The sequence below is a fragment of the Xyrauchen texanus genome, chromosome 43 (assembly GCF_025860055.1).
Source record: "Xyrauchen texanus isolate HMW12.3.18 chromosome 43, RBS_HiC_50CHRs, whole genome shotgun sequence".
Lineage (NCBI taxonomy): Eukaryota > Metazoa > Chordata > Actinopteri > Cypriniformes > Catostomidae > Xyrauchen > Xyrauchen texanus.
This window is the reverse complement of record NC_068318.1, coordinates 20,408,180-20,432,556: the sequence shown is the minus strand read 5'-3', so window position 1 is coordinate 20,432,556 and position 24,377 is coordinate 20,408,180. Positions and strand designations below refer to the sequence as shown.

The following is a 24,377-nucleotide window of genomic DNA, read 5'->3' as shown; positions in this document are numbered from 1 at the left end:
TTGTTCCAAACCCATAAGACTTCTGTGGATTGTTTTAAGATCCTAAGTTCGCTCAGCTCTGTTCTATACAATGAAGGCATACAGTAACCAGTGCCTGTCAAGCTCCAAAAAGAACAAAAAAGCATAAATGCAACATCCCCAAATTTGCATTAAAGTAATTGAAGGGAACCTCAACTATTGACACTTCTTGCATATTCAAGCTTTCTTTTTTTTGAGAAATGTTTTTGGAAGAAGCTTCAACCTTAATTTCCCAAGAATTCTAAATGTATAAAATAAGGATGGATCTCATTTCAAAATTAACCTCAAACACATCTTAACATCTGTCCAGTAGTTGTCATTCATAATATTTGGTTCTGTGCTGGCTACAGGTTTGTTCTACTTCCTCGGCTCGATTGTGAACTTCAGCCAGGACTCAGAGGTTCATTTCAAATACATCCAAGCTGCATGCAAGACAGGCCAAATCAAAGAGGTGGAGCGGATCTGTCGCGAAAGCAACTGCTACGACCCTGAACGTGTCAAGAACTTCCTCAAGGTACTGCCAAGACTCTTGTCTGTAAGACCTGTCTAGAAATTATCCATAGCAACCACAGAAGTTTATTATATTCTCTAGTTTCTCATCTATTAATGTTCTTTACATATTTTCCACTCATTACATTTCCTGTTTTGTTCTCTTACACTGATCTGGCTTTTCGTATTTCAATGAGTCCATTGCTGTTGCAGATACAGATCACAGTTTTTTTATAAACTGCAATTTACAGCAACAGTCTTAATGTCAATATCATTGAATCGGAACACAAAATGTTTATGTATCTTTTAAATTTGATCCCCTTTTTTTTCTCCCGATTTGGAATGCCCAATTCCCTCTACTTAGTAGGTCCTCATGTTGGCGCAATTACTCACCTCAGTCCTGGTGGCAGAGGACAAGTTTCAGTTGCCTCTGCTTCTGAGACAGTCAATCCATGCATCTTATAATGTGGCTTGTTGTGCATGACACCACGGAGACTCGCAGCATTTGGACATCATGCTAACATCATGCTGCTCTCCGCGATCCACGCACAACGTACCACACTCCCCATTGTGAGCGAGAACCCTTAATTGCGACCACGAGGTGGTGATTACCCTCCCTAGCAACCGGGCCAATTTGGTTGCTTAGGAGACCTGGCTGGAGTCACTCAACATGGCCTAGATTCGAACTTGCAGGGATGGTAGTCAGTGCGAATACTCGCTGAGCTACCCAGGCCCCCGCAAAACAAAATTGAACATTTGATATCTTGCAAATTTATGGGATAATATATATTTTTTTTTAAATTATACAAAAAGAAAAATCAAACAGATCGTATTCTCTTTTCTTATGGAAAAGGTCTCCTGAAATGAAAATTGTCATTATTAACTTGTCCTCATGTTGTAACATCTTTATGACTTTTTTTATTCCTTGAAACACAAAAGTTGACTTGAATATCCTGACCATTCCTTTCCATATAATAAAAGGGAATGGGTTCTGGGTGCTGTCAAGCTCCAGAAATTAGAAAGAAAAAGCACCTAAGAAGTATCTATGACTGGGTAAAAATAAAAATATAGATTTTCCAAAGCAGCGCGGTCTTCATGTGAAAGATTCTTAAATCCCAAGATCAATCTTTTACTCTATGCGCAACCCTGTTCTGCAATCAGAGAAAATCATTTGAATTTGCAACCAAATAAAAACCATTCCAGCCATTTCGTTAATATGTGCTCATTTGCGGTTGCACTTTACAAAAATGCCTGTTTTCTTAAAGAGACAGTACCAGTTTTTAGCATGTGTTTAACAAATCAATTTAAATACTTGTAAATAGTACAAATTATGCACGTGAACATTAAACAGTGTAACAAAAATATCATATGCGAAATATTATATTTATTGAAAGCTAAAATGTTACCAAAGTGATGAAAGACTCAAAATATAACTAGTAAAATAATATATAATTAGTCAGATTTATATTTTCGTAATGTACCTAGTTAGAAGGCTCCCAGTATAATTAACAGTATTAGCTGGGAGAGAATTTCTTAAGTATGCAAATTAGGGGGGCCTGGGTAGCTCGGTGAGTAAAGACGCTGACTACAACCCCTGGAGTCATGAGTTTGAATCCAGGGTGTGCTGAGTGACTCCAGCCAGGTCTCCTAAGCAACCAAATTGTCCTGGGTTGCAAAGGAGGGTAGAGTCACATGGGGTAACCTCCTCATGTTCACTATAATCTGTGGTTCTCGCTCTCTGTGGGGCACGTGGTGAGTTGTGCATGGGCGCCTCGGAGAATATCGTGAAGCTTCAACACACGCGGTAATGCGCTCAACAAGCGACGTGCTAAAATGCATGGATTGACTGTCTCAGAGGCAACTGAGATTCGTCATCCTCCACCTGGATTGAGAGGAGTCACTACGCCACCACAAGGACTTAGAGCGCATTGGGAAATGGGCATTCCAAATTGGGGAGTAAAGGGGAGACATAACTGAAATATAACCATATGAATCAATTTTGAATCTAGAGTTTGTGAATGGGAATCGAATCAAGAGATTTTTATCAATACCCAGCCCTAAAAGTAATGTAAAATTGGTCCGTGGGAATCCTGCGCTAAATATTTCATGTCTTTGGAAGTCATTAAATAGTTTTGTAACAAACAGACACATCCCAAGTTCATTAAAAATTCATTAAAAATATTGGCATCCACCTTCAACTCTTGTCACGTTCATGAGAGAAGTTGTGATGTCTGATTTGAGAGCGATTGCTTCAGAAGACTTGGAAAATAGCACATTGTATGTTGAATGGACCACTTTCTTGAAGCTTTTTTGTCATTTTGGAGCTTGACAGCCCCAGTCCTTATTCACTTTCATTATATGGAAGAGCGACCAGGAGATTCTTAAATTCACATTTTTGGTATTCCACAGAAGAAAATCATATTGATTTGGATTAACATGATGATAATGACCATTTTATTTTTGGTAAATCACGCAGCCAGGTGCCAGTAAATTTATAGGGAATTAATCTCACTCTTATCCTGATGGTGGCTGTTGTTATTTCTTGTGCTTTTCCCTGTTTATTTGGAATGGGCAGGACTTGTATCAGGTAAATCCTCATAAATTCAAGTACAAGAATCCCTTTTACTTTCTCCCTCCTCCTTTCATAATCTCTCCTTTTCCCTAGTGGCCAGTTAATGGATTAATACTGGGATTGCGTGCGTGTGTGTTATGCACATACACTGTGATCTCTGAAACCCTCTCTTGGCCCTGATGATCATAATGAGTGACCAAGCTGAGATTTACCTTGTGGTTTATGGTGAAGTTTTGATGGTGTGTGTTCCACTGTGTTTGGTTTGTTGTGACCCCGTTCTGTTTTCTGCAGAAATAGAAGCCTTGGCTGTTTTTCTGAATCCATTCAACCAGAGTCAGACTTTACCAAGTTTACCTATTGGGACTCTGCCAGCTTTAGAGGGTGGATGCCGAGTTCCTCCCCTTTATTGGAATGAATTTGAAACTTGCATGAGCTCAGCATAGTGGCTTTTGGGGCTTCACTGCTAATGTTCAAACTTTGTAGACAAGCTTCATGTTTTGAAGGATGTGGAGATCGATTTATGGTGTTTCTGTGGAGTGAATTGTGCAATCCCAGTTAATTAATCCTATGTGTTGTAAACTACACTGAGGCAGCACAATTGATGTACATGTTTTAGCCAGCAGGGGGAGCACTGCTACCATTTCAAAGTCTGAGACAATCAGAGCTTTACTTTCAGTTCTCGACTTTTCTTTTAACCACTACCCCACTCAGTTCTTCGAAAAGCAAATTTTTAGAGAAATTAGTCATCCTCTGATCTTTTATAATATTCAAGTTAAGATCAATCTGCAGCATTTGTGGCATGATGTTTATTACCACAAAATGCAGTTCCTCCTTTTCTTTAAAAAAGGCAAAAATCGAAGTTACAGTGAGGCACTTATAACGGAAGTTCCGTTTCAAAAGTTTATTCACAAGACATAAAGGATATGCGTGTGATAAAATCTCTTTCTAACCTTTTCTGTGTAAAGTTATACTCAATTTTACAACTGTTACCATGGCAATGCAATGTCAATAAACCCTAAAATGACACTTTAAACAAATTGAAAGCTTAAATAATACAGGAGTTTTAACAGAAGAATTAATGCAAGTGCATTTATAAAATTATAAGCTTCACATTTCTGTGTTTAAACCCTCCAATAATTGGCTAAAGTTTTTTTTAATGAAAAGGAGGGACGAGTGGAAATACATTTTGGTAGCAATCAACAATCTGCCACAAATGCTTTCAAATGAACATAACTTTTATTGAACCCGGAACATTCCTTTAATATGACAAGGTTTTATCTCATTCTGAGTGATTCTAGTATAATTAGTTATTTTTAATGAGTATAGTCAAAACTTCAGTCAGCTATGTCATACAGATGCATACGGAGCCCTTAAGAGGACAGGAAAGGAATTCGTTTTTTTTTTTTTTTTTTTTTGTCTCCCAATTTGGAATGCCCAATTAGGAGATGAAATCCTTGTGGTGGCATGGTGACTCACCTCAATCTGGGTGGTGGAGGACAAATCTCCGTTGCCTTCTCGTCTTAGACCATCAATCCACGCATCTTATCACATGACTTGAGTGCGTTACAGCGGAGACGTAGCACATGTGCATTCTCTGTGGCATCCATGCACAACTCGCCAAGTCCCCCAGAGAGCGAGAACCACACATTTTAGTGACCACGATGAGGTTACCCCATGTGACTCTACCCTGCCTAGCAACCGGGCCAATTTGGTTGCTTAGGAGACCTGGCTGGAGTCTCTCAGCATGCCCTGGATTCAAACTCGCTACTCTAGGGGTGGTAGAGGAATTTAATTTCTTAAGTTTTTGCGTTCTCTCGAAATATGTTTTGTCCTTCCTTGCAGTAGCTTTATCCATCCCTTATGAAAATTAATTGAGCATGATTTTACTACAGTTACCTTAGTTGAACTATGTAATTTGTAGTACAACCATAGTAACCAAAATGTTTTACTATGATTTTACTTTACATTTTTTATGGTATTCATGGTAAAACAATAACCAGTGTTTAAAATTTACCATGTTTTACTACAGTTAACCATATTTTAACAATGATATTTGTGGTTAAACAGTAGTAATACAGAGAAACCAAAACTATAGTTATGAAATCAATCATTCTGCCAAAAGAAAGAGAAAGAAACAAACAAACGGTTGGCTTTACTATAGGAACACCATGGTTTTTAATGGAATCCCTGGTTTTAAAAACTGTACTTATACCACAAATTAATCATTGTGTAATGTGTTACTAAAGTCTATTCACACCAAGAAGTTTTTTATTTATTTATTAATTTTTTTGTGTGAATGCTCATTCCAAACAAGTTTTTGAATTGGAGCAATGCATTCCTGTGGAGCGATTCACATCAGGTCCAAAAACATCGTCCACCGACAATACATAGTTTTTTTTTCTACTGAGAGCAGTCAGGTTTTTTTGGACTGCGATGAAACCTAACTGACCAAAGAGACGTAAGCTTTTTGTAATTTTTTTCAGAGCTGCTGCAGCTGCTCAATCCAGCAGGTTGGTGGCGCTAATCGACTGGCAAACTCTAGCATTTGACATGCAGCTGATACACACACCAGAAAAATACTAAACTAAATAGTTGCAGTTCATGAACTCTTTGTACCGCAAACATAAACTCATTTTTTTTAAATCTTCTTATACTATATGTGCTGGTATAATAAATGTTCATAAAACTTAATTCAGTGCAAATAAGCAGTAAAAAATAATACAGAAATGGTAAACAATTTGTTTCGAAAATATATGTAATGTTCTGATACCTCATCGAATATAATATACCTGGTGTTTTGTCTCTCTGTACATTATTTAATATTGAATTACTGTGCCTGTTAAATACATAAAACATTTACGGTTTGGAAATTCTTTTGGAGTTTGGACTAGCTTGTAGTGAAATATCATATAAAAAGCAATGTTTTACTAGAAGTGTAGACAAACGCATAACAGAACCTCACTGCTATTTCTATTGCAAGGATAAAATAACACAAAGTATTCCTTTTATGGTGCTCTTTCTCATCATGCACAGGAAACCCTGAATTCAATACAACTACACACTGGCGGCCAAAAGTTTGGAATAATGTACAGATTTAGCTGTTTTGGAAGGAATTTGGTACTTTAATTCACCAAAGTGGCATTCAACTGATCACAATGTATAGTCAGGCATTACTTTCAAATTGTAATAGTAATTTTTTACATTATTAATGTCCTGACTATACATTGTGATCAGTTGAATGCCACTTTGGTGAATAAAAGTACCAATTTCTTTCCAAAAGAGCAAAATCTGTACATTATTCCAAACTCTTGGCTGCCAGTGCACAATAATTAATGAAAAGCCTGTGATTTCCCTTATATTATTTTTAATGTTATGCATAATTTCTATACCCATTTTTACTTAATGTACATTATTCAATGTGCATTATATCACTGTACCTTGTTATATTGTACTGGCATTAAAAAAAGAAAAGCTGTGTTCGGGAGTTCATTTGGAATATACTAGTAGCATAGTGGATGTATATTTATGCAACTGCTCTCTACTCATCTCACTCAAATTCTATATTCCTTAAAATGCATTAAAAACATGGAAAGAACATAATTAAACAGTTATGCCAAATTAGTTAAATGCCTTTACAATGTTAAAAATATTAATCTTTTGCATTAACAGCTGAATAAGTTCAGAGCAGGAAAACTAAATATATTTATATATATTTATACAACAGCAGCAGCAGCGCCTACTGTACAGGGTTCATTGTTTCATTTTATCCGTTACGGTCTCTGTGTGAACAGGCCTTAAATCTGTCTTTTTGGCAGAATGATTATGAATATTATTATTACCATAGTTTTGGATAAAGTTATTGCGAGGGAACTCAAAACTATTTCAGAATATAAATTCCCTCTCTGTTATTTAAAGGCTCCGTAGTTGCATATTAAAGTGGAGTAAAATAATTTTTGCCATGTGTAGATAGTTAGTTCACTTTAAAATAAATTCTATTGATAAAAAGTTTGTTCTTAAAGAGCTTATATGTGTATTAGCTTTAAGGCCATTGATATGCTAGTGTACTCTGTAAAATTGACAAAATTCACTTTTAGCAAAACTTTGACAAGAGCAAAGAAAGCTGCACTTGTCAAAGCATTTTCATTTTTGTTTTTTTTTGTCTTTTGCAGTTTTGACTGTAGTCACTGAATGTATGTCCTTAACATTTGTATCATCTGACTTCATCTTATTCCCCTGTCGTTTGGCTTACAGGAGGCTAAACTCACTGACCAGCTGCCTCTCATCATCGTGTGCGATCGATTCGACTTCGTCCATGACCTAGTACTCTACTTGTACCGAAACAGCCTGCAGAAGTACATTGAAATCTACGTGCAGAAGGTGAGGGACCTCAAGTTACTGCTGATGTAGTCTCTGCTGTCAAATTACATTATAATGAACAAATAGTAAATGGTCATTGTTACGTGTAGGTAAACCCAAGTCGTCTGCCGGTGGTCATTGGGGGTCTTCTGGATGTTGACTGCTCTGAGGACGTCATCAAGAACCTGATCCTTGTTGTTCGGGGCCAGTTTTCAACAGATGAGCTGGTAGCAGAGGTGGAGAAGAGAAACAGGTAAAATCTAGATAAATCTTCATCTAACCAGCAACGTTATGCACTTGAAACAATGAGTGGGTGATATTTGCATTCTAAAGTATTCCATGATGCTTTATTTTATTCATAGTCTGTAATCATTTTGTGTGTGTGTGTGTGTGTATATACATCGTGATAGTTTCCAGATGCAACTTTGATTGCACAAGTAAACAAAAAACTAAGCAGAAGCTGCGTTGATTTGTTAAATGTTTCAGTGAATATATTGCAGTTATAGTATTGAAAACCGCTTTAAATCCAGTTTTTAATTTTCCTTGCCCTCACTTTCTTTCATCTCTTTCCTCCATCCTCTTTCTTATGCAGACTGAAGCTGTTGTTGCCTTGGCTCGAGTCTCGTATCCACGAGGGCTGTGAAGAGCCAGCTACCCACAATGCCCTGGCTAAGATTTACATCGACAGCAACAACAACCCAGAACGCTTCCTGCGGGAGAACCCATACTATGACAGCCGCGTGGTGGGGAAGTACTGTGAGAAAAGAGACCCTCATCTGGCCTGTGTGGCATATGAGAGAGGACAGTGTGACCAGGAGCTCATCCATGTTAGTATTGGTATAAATAAAGATACTAGGCCTGTTTGATGCAGATAAACCAACCAACATAGTTTCCGAAAAGAAAAAAAAGATGTGTCATCGCAGAACAATACTTTAGACGCCTTATGAAAAGTTCATTGAGAGGCATTGTTTGGTCTTAAAAATTTTGTTTTTAAAAATCTTTTGTACCAACAATTTGGGTCTTTTCTCTTGGAGAACTAATGTCTGAATTCATAACACACTTTTAATTCAAAGAGCCTATTAATAACTTTGTCTCCACAGGTGTGCAATGAGAACTCCCTGTTCAAGAGCTTGTCTCGTTATCTGGTGCGCCGCAGAGACCCGGATCTCTGGGCCAGTGTGCTTCTGGAGACCAACCCTTTCAGGAGGCCTCTTATTGACCAGGTGTGCATATATATCTGCTGAGTGTTGCATTCATCTCTCACAGTTCCTGCAGTACATTAACATGGACCCTACAGGGAGTAAATATGCCTTATGTTAAATTAACTTACATTAGCTCAGTTCTAAAACCTTGTGAGCTGTCTGCTGTATATTTAGGCAGCTAAATTCTAAGGCAGTATCCTAACTGTCAGAGAGCCTCATAAATGACTGATTTGAACCTCTGCACTTACAATAGAATGTCCTGTTCACTAATGCACATGACACAAGTAGCTCTCTTCAGGTTAAAGTTGATTTCAATAGAGTTTGGCATTAGAATATGTTGCCAAGCTAATTACGCAATATTCTAATAAGCACAAACATGCATAGCTCTCACAAATATTGGGTGAAATATTCAATTTTAAATAGATGTAATTATTATTATTGACACTTTTCTGTATCGAATTCATTATAAGTAGTCCGTATGCTAAATGCATTACGCATGTGAAGAATACACTTGATGCTGCCTTAGAATTTGGTCCAAACTAGGCATCTTATACAACATCCTTTTTCAAGTTTAAAATTTGTTTCAGTTTCCTAAAGTTGTCATTTTACGAAGAATGTGGTTATGTGGCACGTTTTCTAAAGTTTATGTTTTTAGTGGAGGTCAAAAGCCATTTCAGTGTTGACGAGAGGCATAAATGTAGCAAAATCGTTTTCAATCGAATGTGGATTTGTAACCAAGCTAATGTTTTAGAGGTGTAGTTTACAGACTACTTATTATCAGTTTAACTCCAATATTACAAGTAATATATGTCTTTCAGTCTCATATCCTCTTTTGACCTGCCTAAATACAAGTCAAATTTGATGTGCTGATTACCCCATTCATAATTTGAGTTGTTATATTTATCTGCCAGGTGGTGCAGACGGCCCTGTCAGAGACTCAGGACCCAGAGGAGGTGTCAGTCACAGTCAAGGCCTTCATGACCGCTGACCTGCCCAATGAACTCATTGAACTGCTGGAAAAGATTGTCCTGGACAACTCAGTTTTCAGTGAACACAGGTGCATAATCCAATAATATTCCAAAATATGAACAGTTTTTCTTTTCTGCTCTGCTTTTTGTGTTGTTGTTTATTCTGACCTCTATGAACATTTCATTCCTTGTCCAAAAAGACTTGCACATCTTTATAAATATAATTGAAAACTTTAAAGTGAAAACTTTAAAGTCCAGGCAGTGAGAACCACCAGGAAAAGCTTGTGTGTGTCTGTGTATGGTGTCAGACTTTGGAATGGTTTGGGGATACAGTTCAAGCAATGCCCAAATATTCGCCAATTCAAATTTAAAGAAATGGTGTTGATCAAATATGAGACTGAGTGAGGGATCTGGGTGCTCTTGTGTTTGTGATTGGGAGGGGTACTGGTTATGGTAAAATAAACTTAAGTATTTAGGATTATAAACGGTTCCTATTTATTTATCTTGATATTGTAAATGGTGACACAATTACAAAAGAGTGGGATATGTGTACATAGCTGAGTAAATAATGATAATGATTATTATTAATTATTATTGATATTACTGTTATTGTAAAACTATGTTTAAACAATATGCTAGGATATGGTTATATTTTATATATGATGTGATTATTATAGATATCGGGACATATTTAAATGATTACGATAATGAGGATTAACATATAGCATTATAGTGATTATTGAGATAGCATAATGTAATAGTAAGAAACTATAATATCAAATAAATATTATCAAAACAAATAAATTATTATTTATTTAACTGTTAATGGCAGCGGATATATGGGGTAATATATGGGAAGGAATTGGGGGTGGGAGTAAATAAGTTATACTTCTTTCTACTCCCTTTCGAGCAACTATTATTGTAAGTGTAAATAATATGTGTGTATATATATTTACATCTATGTATATGGGAGATAAGCTGTGCTATGTTATTTTTATTTTTTTATTTGTGTGTGTGTGTTAATATATATGTATATATTATTTATTTTATTTTGCTCGAAATAAACTTCAATCAATCAAATAATTCAACTTCAGTTTTACGTTAAATCTGAACCTTGTTCCATTCCTAGAAACCTGCAGAACCTGCTCATCCTTACAGCCATCAAAGCTGACCGCACACGCGTCATGGAATACATCAACCGCCTGGACAATTACGACGCCCCAGATATCGCTAACATTGCCATCAGCAGTGAGCTGTTCGAGGAGGCCTTTGCTATCTTCAGAAAGTTTGATGTCAACACCTCTGCAGTTCAGGTACATGGTGTTAAATAAACAAATCGTTGAGCCAAATGCAACAAATTTAACTTGTGTTGTGGTTTAACCAGTAAGGTTGTGTCCAGTATATTGTTCCCTTCCTTTTTGTCTACATTTACCTCTCTGCCAGAACAAAATTAACTGGTTATTAACCGGTTACCAGCATTTTAAATAATGTTTTTACACCGGAACAATTGAAAGGGATTTCGTTCCTTTTTCCGTTACATTCTGCAAAATATGTTGTTTGTTTTAGTTTTCGTTCCCTGAACTGCTTTTACTCCCCAGCAATAACTGGTGATGGACATGTATATCGGCCACACAATAAATCGGCCGTTATATAGCAATTTTATAAATAACTGTGCCCGCTTGGCCAATTAAGTTTTGGCTCTCCCTTGGATCAGTTCCATAACCTTACCTTATCTTAACTTAAGGCTGACCAAAACATTTGTGAATTTAAATAGTTTGTGTAAACATAGTTTCTTGTGAACGTCTCAGTTGCTATAATTAAAATGTATTAGCCTTATATTTATCGGCCATCCCGCTCTGTAGTTATCATATCATAACTGCCTTTTACCCTCCATCCTCTCATCTGCAGGTTCTGATCGAACATATTGGTAATTTGGATCGGGCGTATGAGTTTGCAGAGCGCTGTAATGAACCTGCAGTGTGGAGCCAGCTGGCTAAGGCTCAGCTGCAGAAGGGTCTGGTCAAAGAAGCCATTGACTCCTACATCAAGGCTGATGACCCCTCTGCTTACATGGAGGTGGTTCAGGCTGCTGACCAGAGTGGTATGGGCACTTCAGTTTAAGTTACTTTACTTCTTTTCACAGTAACTTCCATGCTAAATCTTGATGAGGAACAAAAATCTGTCCTATACTTTTCAGGTCATTAATAATGGACATCATTCTCTGATTCTGTATTGGTTAATTCTGTTTCCCACCTCAGGTAACTGGGAGGACCTGGTGAAGTTTCTACAGATGGCCAGAAAGAAGGCCAGAGAGTCATATGTGGAGACTGAGCTGATATTTGCACTGGCCAAAACCAACCGTCTCGCCGAACTGGAGGAGTTTATAAATGGGCCAAATAATGCACACATACAGCAGGTAATGATGATATGATTCCTATAGGCTTCTGTCAGAAGAGAGTAATAATTGAACAGATTAAACTAGGGTTTAAGAGACATTTTCATTCTGTTGATAAGCACTGTTGATGTCCGCATGAAGGAGTTGCTCCAACTTAGCTTATATTTTTACATATTACTGTGGCAGCTGATTAAGAGTGTTGATATTGTTTAGCTATCACAAGAAGTAAAGCATGAAATGTACAATTCACTATTTTTATTTTTGGTCATAGGTTGGTGATCGTTGCTATGATGAGAAGATGTATGATGCAGCCAAGCTTCTCTACAATAACGTCTCAAACTTTGGCCGCTTGGCTTCCACACTGGTTCACCTGGGCGAGTATCAGGCCGCTGTGGATGGTGCCCGAAAGGCTAATAGCACCCGCACATGGAAGGAGGTGAGATAATTAAATCTAGACTAAGGAAACAGAGTAATCAGTCAAATTAGTTTCAGTAAGGCACCCAACTGAGATAAATGCCCCCTACTTGAAATTGTAATGTGTTTGTAGGTGTGCTTTGCATGTGTGGATGGAAAAGAGTTTAGACTGGCTCAGATGTGTGGCCTTCACATTGTGGTCCATGCTGATGAACTTGAAGAGCTCATCAACTTCTATCAGGCAAGTCTGAACCTCCAAAACATATTCTTCAACTAACAGATCTTCCTTTTGAGGCTAAGAGTGAGACCAGTTAGATAAATATATATATTTGTTTCTATATTGAAATTGAGATCTTATGCTTTTTATGTGTTGTCTTTAGGACCATGGGTACTTTGAGGAGCTGATCACCATGCTGGAGGCAGCACTGGGGTTGGAGCGTGCTCACATGGGCATGTTCACCGAGCTGGCCATCCTGTATTCTAAATTTAAACCACAAAAAATGAGGGAACACCTGGAACTCTTCTGGTCCAGAGTCAACATTCCAAAGGTACATAACCGTTATTGTGGATAATTTGTTATTGATTATTCTCTTTTCTTTTAGATGTTTTGCTACAGACTACAATTTAAAAGCAGTTAATCAAACTTAAAAGAAGTTTATTTGTTTTTCTTTCTTAAACCACTTTGATCTTGACATGAAAATAGCTTTTGATGCTGACATATCATTAAAAATAAAAGTAATGCATTAATCAGACTTTAAGCTTTCATGTTTCATTTCATTTGCCTTTGAAATTTAATTGTCCCTTGCTCAGCTCTGTCAAACAGCAGAACATATATTGTTGTGCTTAAGAGAGCAGTTAATTTCCCCTCCCATCATCCCCCTCCAGCTATAATTTAGTTTAGTGTGTAAGCAGATATTCTCCAAAGGGATGAACTAAGTATCATCATTTCTGATGCACAGATGTTACAAAGTCTGTCTGATCTAATCATCTTTCCATCTCCTTTCTTTATTGCTTTCTGCTCTTCTTTCTTTCCTTGAAACAGGTGCTTAGGGCAGCAGAGCAGGCTCACCTGTGGGCAGAACTTGTGTTTCTCTATGACAAATATGAAGAGTTTGACAATGCCATCATCACCATGATGAGCCATCCCTCAGATGCCTGGAAAGAAGGACAGTTCAAGGACATCATCACAAAGGTAAAGGTCAAGTGCTTTTCAGAATGCCTCTGTCTCACTGATGTCATCAATCTTACGGTTGAGCTACTACATATATAATCCAATTCACTGAAAATAAAACTTGTGTAACACTTTACAATAAGGTTCCATTCATTAGTTAATGTATTATGTATGATGAACAATTAAATATATATTTTTGCTGCATTTATACATTTTTGTGTTCGTTAATACAAATACAATATTCCATTGTTAGTTCATTGTGCATTAACTAATGTTAACAAATACAACTTTATATTTAAAAAATTTATTGGTATATGTTAAAATGTAACATTAGCCAAGATTAATAAATGCCGAATAGGTGTTGTTCATTGTTAGCACATGTTATCTAATGTTGTTAACAAATAGAACCTTATTGTTAAGTTTGTGGTTTGATCCTCAAATTCAGATTTATTACAGTGATCCTGTTTCTTGTCTTGTTTAGGTGGCCAATGTGGAACTGTACTACAAAGCAATCCAGTTTTATCTGGAGTTCAAGCCCTTGTTACTAAACGATCTGCTCATAGTTCTTTCCCCAAGACTGGATCACTCACGGGCCGTCAACTTCTTCAGCAAGGTAAAGAAACTTTCATGCTGAAAAGCTTTTGGGACAGTCACCAAGCAGTGGTTTAACATTTAACATGTTTTAATCTACACTACTACAAAATTAGGAAGGTTTTTCCTCTTACATGCTTTTTTCTTTACTCCAGGTTAAGCAGCTTCCTCTCGTGAAGCCTTACCTTCGATCAGTACAAAACCACAACAACAAGTCTGTCAATGAAGCACTTAACAACCTCTTCATCTCAGAGGAAGATTATCAGGTCAGGCATCAAAACTGTTATTCAATCCTTTGGTTCTGCTTGATTATAAAAAAATAATTGAATATTGCACCACAAAGTTGCTTAAAAGTCGCACCATAAGCCTTATGTATACTTGACCAAGAATTTAGCATTATTAACAGTGAAAATAACCTCTATCATGTCCACAGGCACTCAGGACATCTATAGACGCATACGATAACTTCGACAACATCTCGTTGGCTCAGCGTCTGGAGAAACACGAGCTGATCGAGTTCAGGAGGATCGCTGCTTACCTCTTCAAGGGCAACAACCGATGGAAACAGAGCGTGGAGCTGTGCAAGAAAGACAAACTCTACAAGGTCAGCAGTAGATGGATGGATGGATGGATGAGCAGTTGCCAGCACTTCAACATGAACTCCGTCAATACATCTAACACTAATTTAAGTGAGAAATGGTGCACAGATGCTTGATCTTATTCATGACTGATTCATTCGTCCTCTATCCAGGATGCTATGCAGTATGCGTCGGAATCGAAGGACACTGAGCTGGCAGAGGAGCTTCTGCAGTGGTTCCTACAGGAAGACAAGAAAGAGTGTTTCGCCGCCTGCCTCTTCTCCTGCTACGACCTGCTCAGGCCTGACGTGGTTATGGAGACGGCATGGAGGCACAACATCATGGACTTTGCCATGCCTTACTTCATCCAGGTGATGAGGGAATACCTCAGCAAGGTAATGACACACTCCTAATCTAAAACGAGTAAAAATGTATATCAAATTTCCATTCACAGACTGACCCTCCTAAAACTTATTTCTCTCTTGTGATTTTAGGTGGATAAGCTAGAGACCTCTGAGTCTTTAAGGAAAGAGGAGGAGCAGGCGACAGAGACTCAACCCATTGTTTATGGTAAATAACTTAAATCAAGTTGCTTCGATTTATCATCCCATCCCTAATGTAAATGCTCTTATAAAATAATAAGCTTCACATTTCATCCATTTTTAACCCTTCAAAAAAGGGCCCCATTCAGTTCCAATGTAAGTGCCTCACTGTAACCTTGAATTTAGTAGGGACAGGTCAAACTTAATTTTTGTGGTAATCAACATTATTACACAAATGCTGTCAATTGATCTTAACTTTGAAAATTCCTTTAAGATTAATCGCCCATGGGGAATGGCGAAACATTTTTTGATTCCTGAAATTTGTCTCAGATGGTAAAATCGTAACATTATACACCAGGCTTTATCTTGACATCTCCTTTTCTTTAGGCACACCTCAGCTGATGCTGACAGCAGGCCCCAGTGTGGCCGTCCCCCCACAGCAGCCCTACGGCTATGGGTACACAGCAGCACCCGGGGGCTACCCCCAGGCTCCTCAGGCCCAGCCAGGTTTCGGTTATGGCGTGTAAGGACATGTCACTTCCGTTTTCTCCCTCTCCCTGCTGCCGCTTGGTTCGGTCCAGCATCCTTACCTCTCCCGCAGTCCTCCACCTGTCCGACTCTACCACTTTTTGCTTATAAAGGATTTGAGCAAATGTTTTACTTTTTACTTTTTTTTTTATATATATATATATTGTTCTTGTTTTCTTTATACCATCATGAAGGACTTTATTACTATATTGTCAGATTTCATCAAGGATTATTTTTTTCACATTCCAAATATCTACTAAATTTAATTTTGTCACTTTTATCTGTCGAATTAAGGGGAATGGTGTGTGTACAATGAGAAGACTTGTGGGAGAAGCAAGTCAGCTTAATTAAAAATACAAACAATCTGATTTGCACTCGATGACAACCAATGTATCACTTAATTTCGATGTGTCAACAGTTGTTCAGTCTGTCTGCATTTAACTGTTGTATATTCCAGGAAAGAAAATAAAGGAATGTTTGAAAGTGTAACTACCGCTTCCACAAACAAACACTAATTCATACCAGTAATTCCATGGGGGTGTGTAGCTCTCAATATATATATAAAGTTTATTTGAAATTCATTCATGCAATTTTTATTTGTTCACCTATGCAGGTTCTCCAGATAAATTGTCTTGTCATTTTGTTATCCATATGAAAGACATACTTTCTGTTGTGTAGTAACCCGTGCTCATTGTGTGGACCATTTGAGGGGGGATAATAATTAAAATATATATATATATATATAGATAGATATATGCGGCTGTCCACACCTGTGTGTATTTTACTAACCTTACCTCTCTGTGCTGCAGTGTGTGTGTGTATGCTGATTGTTGTGATGTTTAGGTCACTGGAACCGAAGTGAGAATAGAAAGCCAGTTTATCCTGCCAGTTATGTCCAATTACTTAACTCAATTGACCTTTTATTTGAAAAGAGAAATCATGAATGGAAATTTGGTAAAAAAAAAAATAAAAAAAAAGAACTTCCTGTGTGTCCTATACTCTGATTTGACTGAGTTCAGATTGATCATACACGTACTGTAGTGATCTGATTGTGCTCAAAGAACAACCCCCCCCCCCCCCAAATAAATAAAGGCTTCTTGTTTATCAAGAAATATTTGGTGTAAAAGCAGCTTTACGTGCCATGTGTTCTTTTCAATCAGACACTCCTTAGTCTTACTGGTATTTCTGTTGCTTTATATTTCCTGCCCCAACTCAAATGAAAATGTTCTCATTTACTCACCCTCGTGCCATCCCAGACTTCCTTCTGCAGACCACATATTAAGCTTTTAAGAAGAATATCTCTGCTTTCAAGGTCTATTCAGTGAGTGAATGGTGACCAAAACTTTGAAGCTCCAAAAAGCGCATAAAAGTAATGTCTTCAAAAGCTCTATGATGGTGTGGGTGAGAAAAAAAAAATGCATATTTAAGCACTTTTTTTTTTTTTTTACTATAAATTCTCTTTCCTGATAGGTGGCAATATGCATGAATGTGTATAGCCAAAAACAAAAGAATAATAATGCGGAAGTGAAAGTTCACATTTATAGTAAAAAAGGGCTTGTACATTGACCTGTTTCTCACCCATATATATTCTGAATATATCGATTTAACTATGGATTGTTTAATGCTGCCTTTACATGCTTTCTGGACCTTTGAAGTTCTGGCCACCATTAACTTGCATTGAATGGACAAACAGAGCTGAGAAATTCTTTAAAAACCTTTATGTTCTGCAGAAGAAAGTCATACACATCTGAGATGGCATAAGTTCAAGTCAGTAATGAGAGAATTAAAAATTTTATTTTCCTATTCCTTTTATACTCACCACTGACTTCATAAGACGACATTTTGAAGTTTATTTAATAGTATGGTCAGTAAAATGTTCATATTGGCAAAGGCATAAGTGGCTATCCACTTCAAAAAGCAGGTAATTTATCTCAAAGTTTACCAAACAATTGTATTTTACTCCATTGGGTACCAGGGGTGTGTTTTGGATATATAAATGAGATTCCCAAATAACTTCACTCAAATAGCCCCTTTCTGTACATATACTTATGACAAAACAAATGTACTCCTGTTCAATGATGAACTGTTTACTTAAAAATAAATGGTCAAATTATAAATTAACCTGTGTCATTTTATCCCTTCACTCCCCTTGCATCTTTCTAATCTTCCTCCTTTGTATAAAAACTACAATATCTAGGATTGGTCAAAACTGTCCACCTTCATGACAACTTTAGTCCCATTTTAGTCCAATAGCTGCTTTATTTGGTATCATTTAATATAGTTTTAGGTGTCCGGTCACTTTGTCAATGAGATCTGCTGGTCCGGGTCCCACACCAAGCACAGTCTGTGACCCTGGTGCGATTTGGGTTCTTCCAGCATCTTGGATCAAACTGACCGGCAGCCCAACCACTTTAGCATGGGTCAGCAGCTCGAGCAAACAGTCCTCATCTGGAGCCTTCACCACCACTTTCGGCTGCCCGCAGTACTCCCATTGTTTCAAGAGCTCTGGGTTTCTGCGCTGGACTTGTTTGTATGCAGACACTGCAGCGTGAGAGCACTGGGCAGCCACTTTGCCCTTGCCCATCTTCAGATCTGTTCGGACAACCAAGATCATTTTGAACTCTCCGCTCTCGCCCATCACGCTGCTCTCACTGCCGCTGCTGCTTCCTAAAGCTGCCTTCATATTGTGGGATGATCTACCAAACTGCCCACAAAGGTGCCACCCAAGCAAGATCCCACAGCCTACACCTGCCAGTATACCCAAACCAACAGATCCAAATAGAGACTCCATCCTGAAATCTGATTTAAGACAAAGATTAGTGATGTTAATTCAGTTCTCTATCCTTATAAAAGTTTACCATGGTTCTAACTGTTGTAGATTGTAGAATAAAACTGCAGTGATTTGGGATTATCCACCACTGTCATAAATATTTAAAGATTCTAAAAGGAAATCCTGTATTAAATTAAAATTATATAGGAGTCACAATTGCAATGGGATTGCATTATTTTGGCAGTAACTACCATTAAAAAACTTATCATGGCAATACCATGGTACAGTGATGGAATCAGATGACAATACTACCATATAACATTGATATAAATACACCTTGGTAGTAAATGATTATCATCACATACTATGGTAATTATTATGGTACTCCAAAGTACTATGAAGAATAGTCCAAAACAATGGCAGTATCGTTGTAAATTGTATTGTATGTACATAACCTGCAGCTTGCAGTATGTAAATATATATATATATATATATTCAAAAGGTAGTTCACTCAAAATGAAAATTGTCATAATTTACTCACACTCATGCCATCCTAAACGTGTATGACAATTTATTCGGCAGAACAAAGATTTTTAGAAAAATATCTCAGCTCTGTAGGTCTATACAATGCAAGTGAATAGTGATCAGACCTTTGTAGCTCAAAATGAAACAAAAGTAAACCATATCTTCAGAATCAATATAATAGGTGTATGTGTGAAACAGAACAATATTTAAGTCCTTTTATACTCTAAATTTTCAGATAAATTTCAGACGTGAACGTGAAACTCAACAGGCCCACATGTGACTTTCAGAAAGAGGGGATTTACGAATTAAAATACATTTTGTTTTTTTTCTCACCCACTATTATTTCGGTTAAGAAGATTTACTTCAACTTACTTTTGTTTCCTTTATATAATTTTTTGAGCTACAAAAGGTCTGATCACCATTCACTTGCATTGTATAGACCTAGATAGCTGAATCATTCTTCTAAAAATCGTTGTTTGTGTTCAGCAGAAGAAAGAAAGTCATACACATCAATTTGTGGTCAGCTATCCCTTTAAGATACGTACATTCTGGAAAATTAATCACCCTCTGCACATACACAGATCTAAGATTCCTGAATCGTTCGACTATGATTTTAACAGGCTTGACTAACCAAGCTAAAACGTGTTCAGAGCTTTTAAAATGGCATAAACCAGTAAGGTTGAACCGGTTTACATCGAAATACAATTTTAAAAAAATACACATATAACAAATGTGCATACATTTTCTAAAATTTCCAATCCGTTGAAATCAAACTCACCAGATATACAAATTATTAGCAGCCTGAAGTGTCCTGCAAATTCCCCACACGAGCCGCTTCTTCACGCCGTCGCTTAACGATGACGTCACGTGTTTAAAGAAACAACCGCGTTACTTAAAATATGCACAAATAATAATGCACTGTCACAATTTGTATAGCAGGACGCATAATGCCACCGTGCTGTCCACTGGTGTGACTTTTAAAGTCAAAACAAGAATCAAGACGTTCAAATGGATTAATATGTGCTCAGATTTAATTGAACACAACCTTCCAAATGTAACATAACAGATTCTATTGATTATTAGCCAGTAAAATCCATGCCTTTCTCCAATACACTTTTCTTCATAACTTGTGATGTATATTTGACGTGTAGGTTTTGCAGGTAGGTGCAATAAAAAAAAACATTTTATAATCAGTTTATTTGAGCTGCATCACGGCCATCACAAATCTTCAAAATTCACAAAAACCGTCGACAATGGGTTTAATTGACGATTTGTGATGACCGTGGTGCTGCTCAAATAAATGCATTTTAAATATGCGTCACAGCAGAGAATTAAACATTTTAGTATTTACAAAGTTGAAATCAAAGTGCGTAGTTTCACCTGGTGGCATACACGCTCGCGAGGCTGGAGCTCTCGTCTGAGACTGCGGTCAAGCCAGCCGCCACTTCGAAATGAGCGGTCAAACTAGCCGCACCTATATTTCGTGGTGCGCGTATACACTGGTTATTGCGGTATGACCGTCAGAACTAAAACAAGTTAATTCCTGCTAAGGCAATTTCACATGCATTCATTTATTCTGTCTGTCTGTCTGTCTGTCTGTCAGAAAGGTGTTGCAGGATATAATGCAATCCGATGTTGACTACATCATCCAAAGACCTGTTTGCTTGATAAGCAAATTGAAGGGGATCCAGAAAGAGTCCAGTTATGTCCTTCAGGTGGGCCAACACCAGTCTCTCAAATGACTTCATGACCACAGGCGAGAGTGACGGTCTGTAATCAAGTCCTATGATTTTGAGTTTCTTTGGGACTAGGTGATGGTGGAGTGTTTGAAGCAGCAGGGAACTTCACACTGCTTCTGTGATCTGTTGAAGATCTGTGTGAAGATGGGGGCCAGCTGGTCAGCACAGGATTTTAGACAAGTGGGTATAACACTGTATGGGCCATGTGCTTTCCTTGTCTTTTTTTTCTGAAATTCCTGTGGAATTTTACACCGATCAGCCACAACATTAAAACCACCTGCCTAAAATTGTGTAGGTCCCCCTCGTGCCACAAAAACAGCGCCAACCCGCATCTTAGACTAGCATTCTGAGATGCTATTTTTCTCACCACAGTTGAACAGAGTGGTTATCTGAGTTACTGTAGACTTTGTTGGTGCCAGATGGGCTGGTTTGAGTATTTAAGTAACTGCTGATCTCCTGGGAATTTCACACACAACAGTTTCTAAAATTTACACCGAATGGTGCCAAAAAAACAAAAAACAACATCCAGTGAGCAGCAGTTCTGTTGACAGAAATGCCTTGTTGATGAGAGAGGTCAACAGAGAATGGCCAGACTGGTTTGAACTGACAAAGTCTATGGCAACTCAGATAACCACTCTGTACAATTGTGGTGGGAAGAATAGCATATCAGAATGCTTTTCTGAGATGCAGGTTGGCACTGTTTTAAGGGGGATCTACACAATATTAGGCAGGTGGTTTTAATGTTGTGGCTGATCGGTGTACTGTATATCTAGAATGAACCTATTATCAAAATACTTTGAAAATTATAATTATTCATGTTTATTTCTTTAAAAGTTCTAAGCACCAAAGACACCCCTGTTTCAGAGGCTTTATATTATATTTATTTTATTGTGAAATTGTTTTAAATTGTCACACTGACAACATCACATGCGCTTTACTATATATAGGCTGTCTAGTGAGCTGCCTACCTAGAGAGATTTTTAGGAGCCTCATACTCTAAGTAGGTAGCTCACTAGGTTTTTAAGTCTGTGCCATAGACTTTTAATAGTTCAGGTGCATGTAGCACTAACAGCAGTCCATTCTCAAACAATTAGGGCCCAATCCCTTGTCTAGGCACTTGAACCCTTGAGGCCTAGCCTAATTTAAGAGTGTAAAGAAGCTTTGAAACCAGACACTGTTTTTCAGACTGAGCTCTCATGGTTTTACACCCTCTGTGTACCCCTGAGAGAGCAGGTGTACTCCGGATTGTGTAAGACTGACACATTCGGTCAACAAACTGATATTATGTCCTTCATTGTGACATACAAGATGATTTTACCTGCTTTGCTGCTCATGATCACTACAGTTATAATACATAATACCTAACCCTTTCAAAGTTATACCATAAAGAATATAATGTATTATAACATAATCAACATCCAATTTTATACACAGCTGTAATTTTGTAAATGCTGTCATATAAAAGCAGTATAGTGTAAACTGTTGTAAGAACTTGGTGATCATTTACCATTATAATGGGTCTTGGCCTGCTTTAAGCAAAATGGCAAAAGCAATGTTTTCTAATAAACAGTCATACATTAACTTGTAATGTACTAAATATTACAAGTCAAGCTTACTGTATATAAGGGAAGTTATATACAAATGCACAGAATACAAAAAAAAGAAAAGAAAAGACACTTTTTGAGACATTAAGAAATTTTTAATTTTGCCCAACTAGTTGTAATTTAAGTGGAACATAGGTAATAAATTAGATAATTATATATTAGATAATAAATGATCAAATATATAATTAATTAAGAGAAGTACTGAGACTTATAAAGCTTTCCTTGTTGAATTTCCCTAAAAATGTTTAGTCACTTGAGGAAAGTGATTTTACTATATGTCTGAGTTATTGTCTTTATTCGACTGAACAGTACCATATATACAGTAAAGGACATCAGCAGTTCTGTAGTGTTTATGCCTCCAAATAATATGCATAAACATTACAGTTTATTCTATATAGAGTCCATTGTAGAATCAGTTGGACTTTTTTTTATTATTATTCTTGGGTGTGTTTTGTATAAGAAGTAACAAAGATTTTAACACATACAGTATGTGATCAACATGCATGCTTTTTCCTCACTTGAGAGCCACTGATATGTTTAAACCTCGTACCTTGACAAGTGTTTTTCTTAATGTCTCAACATTTTAATTACTGTAAATGGCTGTTCTTTTGTATTTGCTTAATTTGTATGTCTTGACTTGCAATATCTTATAACCACTTAAAAATAGCTTATGGATGTTTATAAGACATTGCTTTTGTCACTTTTCTTAAAGCATACCTAATACATAATACATATACTGTATATAATACATAACAACTTCTGAAGATAACATTTTATATTGGTCATGTTATAATGCATTATTCTCTAAGATATAAGCATGAATAAGTAAGTATTTTAATGTATTGTTTGTGTAGTTACAAGTAATTATTGAAAGATAGAATATACTGTATATTATAAGGTGTATTATGAGGCATAACAAATGCATTATAATTAATTTATAATGAATTTAAAATGCATTATAAATACGGGCTTCATAGAAAGTTTTACCAGTGCTTTGTTTCACTAACAAAAGAAAAAGAGAGGTTTTTAAAGATTATGTACAAGATAAACAGCCTGCCATCAAAGCATTTGAACATAAATGTACCTTCCACTTAGATGGTACTGCCATTTTTATTCCTCTGGTGTCAAAACTCTACAGTGCTTACCCAGGCTATTTTTGATGAGTTTGTGGTTGGCCTCAGGTTTTTTTTTTGTGTGGTAGGTAACTGGAATGAGAGTCTTTATATAGACTGTCATGCTGTTGGCCTATTAAGTGTGTGTGTGTGTGTGTGTGTGTGAGAGAGAGAGAGAGAGATATCACCAGAGGATCGTTAAGCGCACAAACACTCGCTCTGATTGTGGATTGTCCACATACATTCACAATTGCCAGTTTTCCTGGAAAAAAAACAAAACAAAAAACTTATCAGCACTGCAAAGTGAAGAGTATCTGTAACAAGTAATAGATCCCCTAACAATTAAAATTCTGTAATCATTTACTCACTCTCATTTTGTTCCAGACCTGTTTTGTTTCTTTTCTGTAGGATGCAGGATAATTTTACCAGAATCTCAGAGGTGCTCTTTTTCATACAATGACAAAAAAGCACCATATACAGTAAGTAGTACATACGATACATGCATCATATTCCATGTCTTCTGAAGACATGTGACTATTCACTATAAATCTTCACCTCCACAGTTGCTCTCAAATCTTACTAATGCATATACATATCACAATATGGTGTGTGTCATATGTTACTGTGTGTCTTATGACCTTATCATGACACAATATATTTGAATTTGAGCATATGCAAATGAGATTTGAGAGCTTGGGTGGAGGGGAAGATTTTCAGTGAATAACAGTTTAAATTTTGGACACTGCCACACAAAGCTGTTGAATGTCTATCGAGCACAAAAGTCATATGGACAACGTTATGGT

At 37.1% G+C, this 24,377-nt stretch overlaps 2 protein-coding genes across 3 annotated transcripts in view; one reads left to right on the top strand and one right to left on the bottom strand.

Annotated features, from left to right (window-relative positions):
• The window catches only part of LOC127635545 (clathrin heavy chain 1-like), a 45,982-nt gene extending 29,065 nt beyond the window's left edge, over positions 1-16,917 (top strand). The window contains exons 14-32 of the mRNA XM_052115639.1: positions 369-532; positions 7,331-7,456; positions 7,546-7,688; positions 8,028-8,262; positions 8,536-8,658; positions 9,549-9,694; positions 10,735-10,918; positions 11,514-11,706; positions 11,864-12,021; positions 12,272-12,436; positions 12,548-12,655; positions 12,795-12,962; positions 13,457-13,606; positions 14,067-14,198; positions 14,332-14,442; positions 14,610-14,780; positions 14,928-15,149; positions 15,249-15,324; positions 15,684-16,917. Coding sequence (XP_051971599.1) covers positions 369-532; positions 7,331-7,456; positions 7,546-7,688; positions 8,028-8,262; positions 8,536-8,658; positions 9,549-9,694; positions 10,735-10,918; positions 11,514-11,706; positions 11,864-12,021; positions 12,272-12,436; positions 12,548-12,655; positions 12,795-12,962; positions 13,457-13,606; positions 14,067-14,198; positions 14,332-14,442; positions 14,610-14,780; positions 14,928-15,149; positions 15,249-15,324; positions 15,684-15,823 — 2,915 coding nt within the window. The 3' untranslated portion in view covers positions 15,824-16,917. The remainder of the gene's footprint in view (positions 1-368; positions 533-7,330; positions 7,457-7,545; positions 7,689-8,027; positions 8,263-8,535; positions 8,659-9,548; positions 9,695-10,734; positions 10,919-11,513; positions 11,707-11,863; positions 12,022-12,271; positions 12,437-12,547; positions 12,656-12,794; positions 12,963-13,456; positions 13,607-14,066; positions 14,199-14,331; positions 14,443-14,609; positions 14,781-14,927; positions 15,150-15,248; positions 15,325-15,683) is intronic.
• Positions 16,918-17,112: 195 nt separating this feature from the next.
• Positions 17,113-20,596, bottom strand: LOC127635554 (peptidyl-tRNA hydrolase 2, mitochondrial-like). 2 transcript variants are annotated; one of them, XM_052115659.1, is made up of 3 exons: positions 20,500-20,596; positions 19,898-19,969; positions 17,113-18,623 (listed from the first exon to the last, which is right to left on the bottom strand). In XM_052115659.1, exon 3 carries the CDS (start codon positions 18,613-18,615, stop codon positions 18,097-18,099), a length of 519 nt encoding a protein of 172 aa, XP_051971619.1. In that variant the 5' UTR covers positions 18,616-18,623; positions 19,898-19,969; positions 20,500-20,596; the 3' UTR covers positions 17,113-18,096. The 2 variants fall into 2 exon arrangements, with proteins under 2 accessions (XP_051971619.1, XP_051971618.1); XM_052115658.1 differs by lacking the exon at positions 19,898-19,969 and having other exon boundaries at positions 20,500-20,589.
• Positions 20,597-24,377: the final 3,781 nt, after the last annotated feature.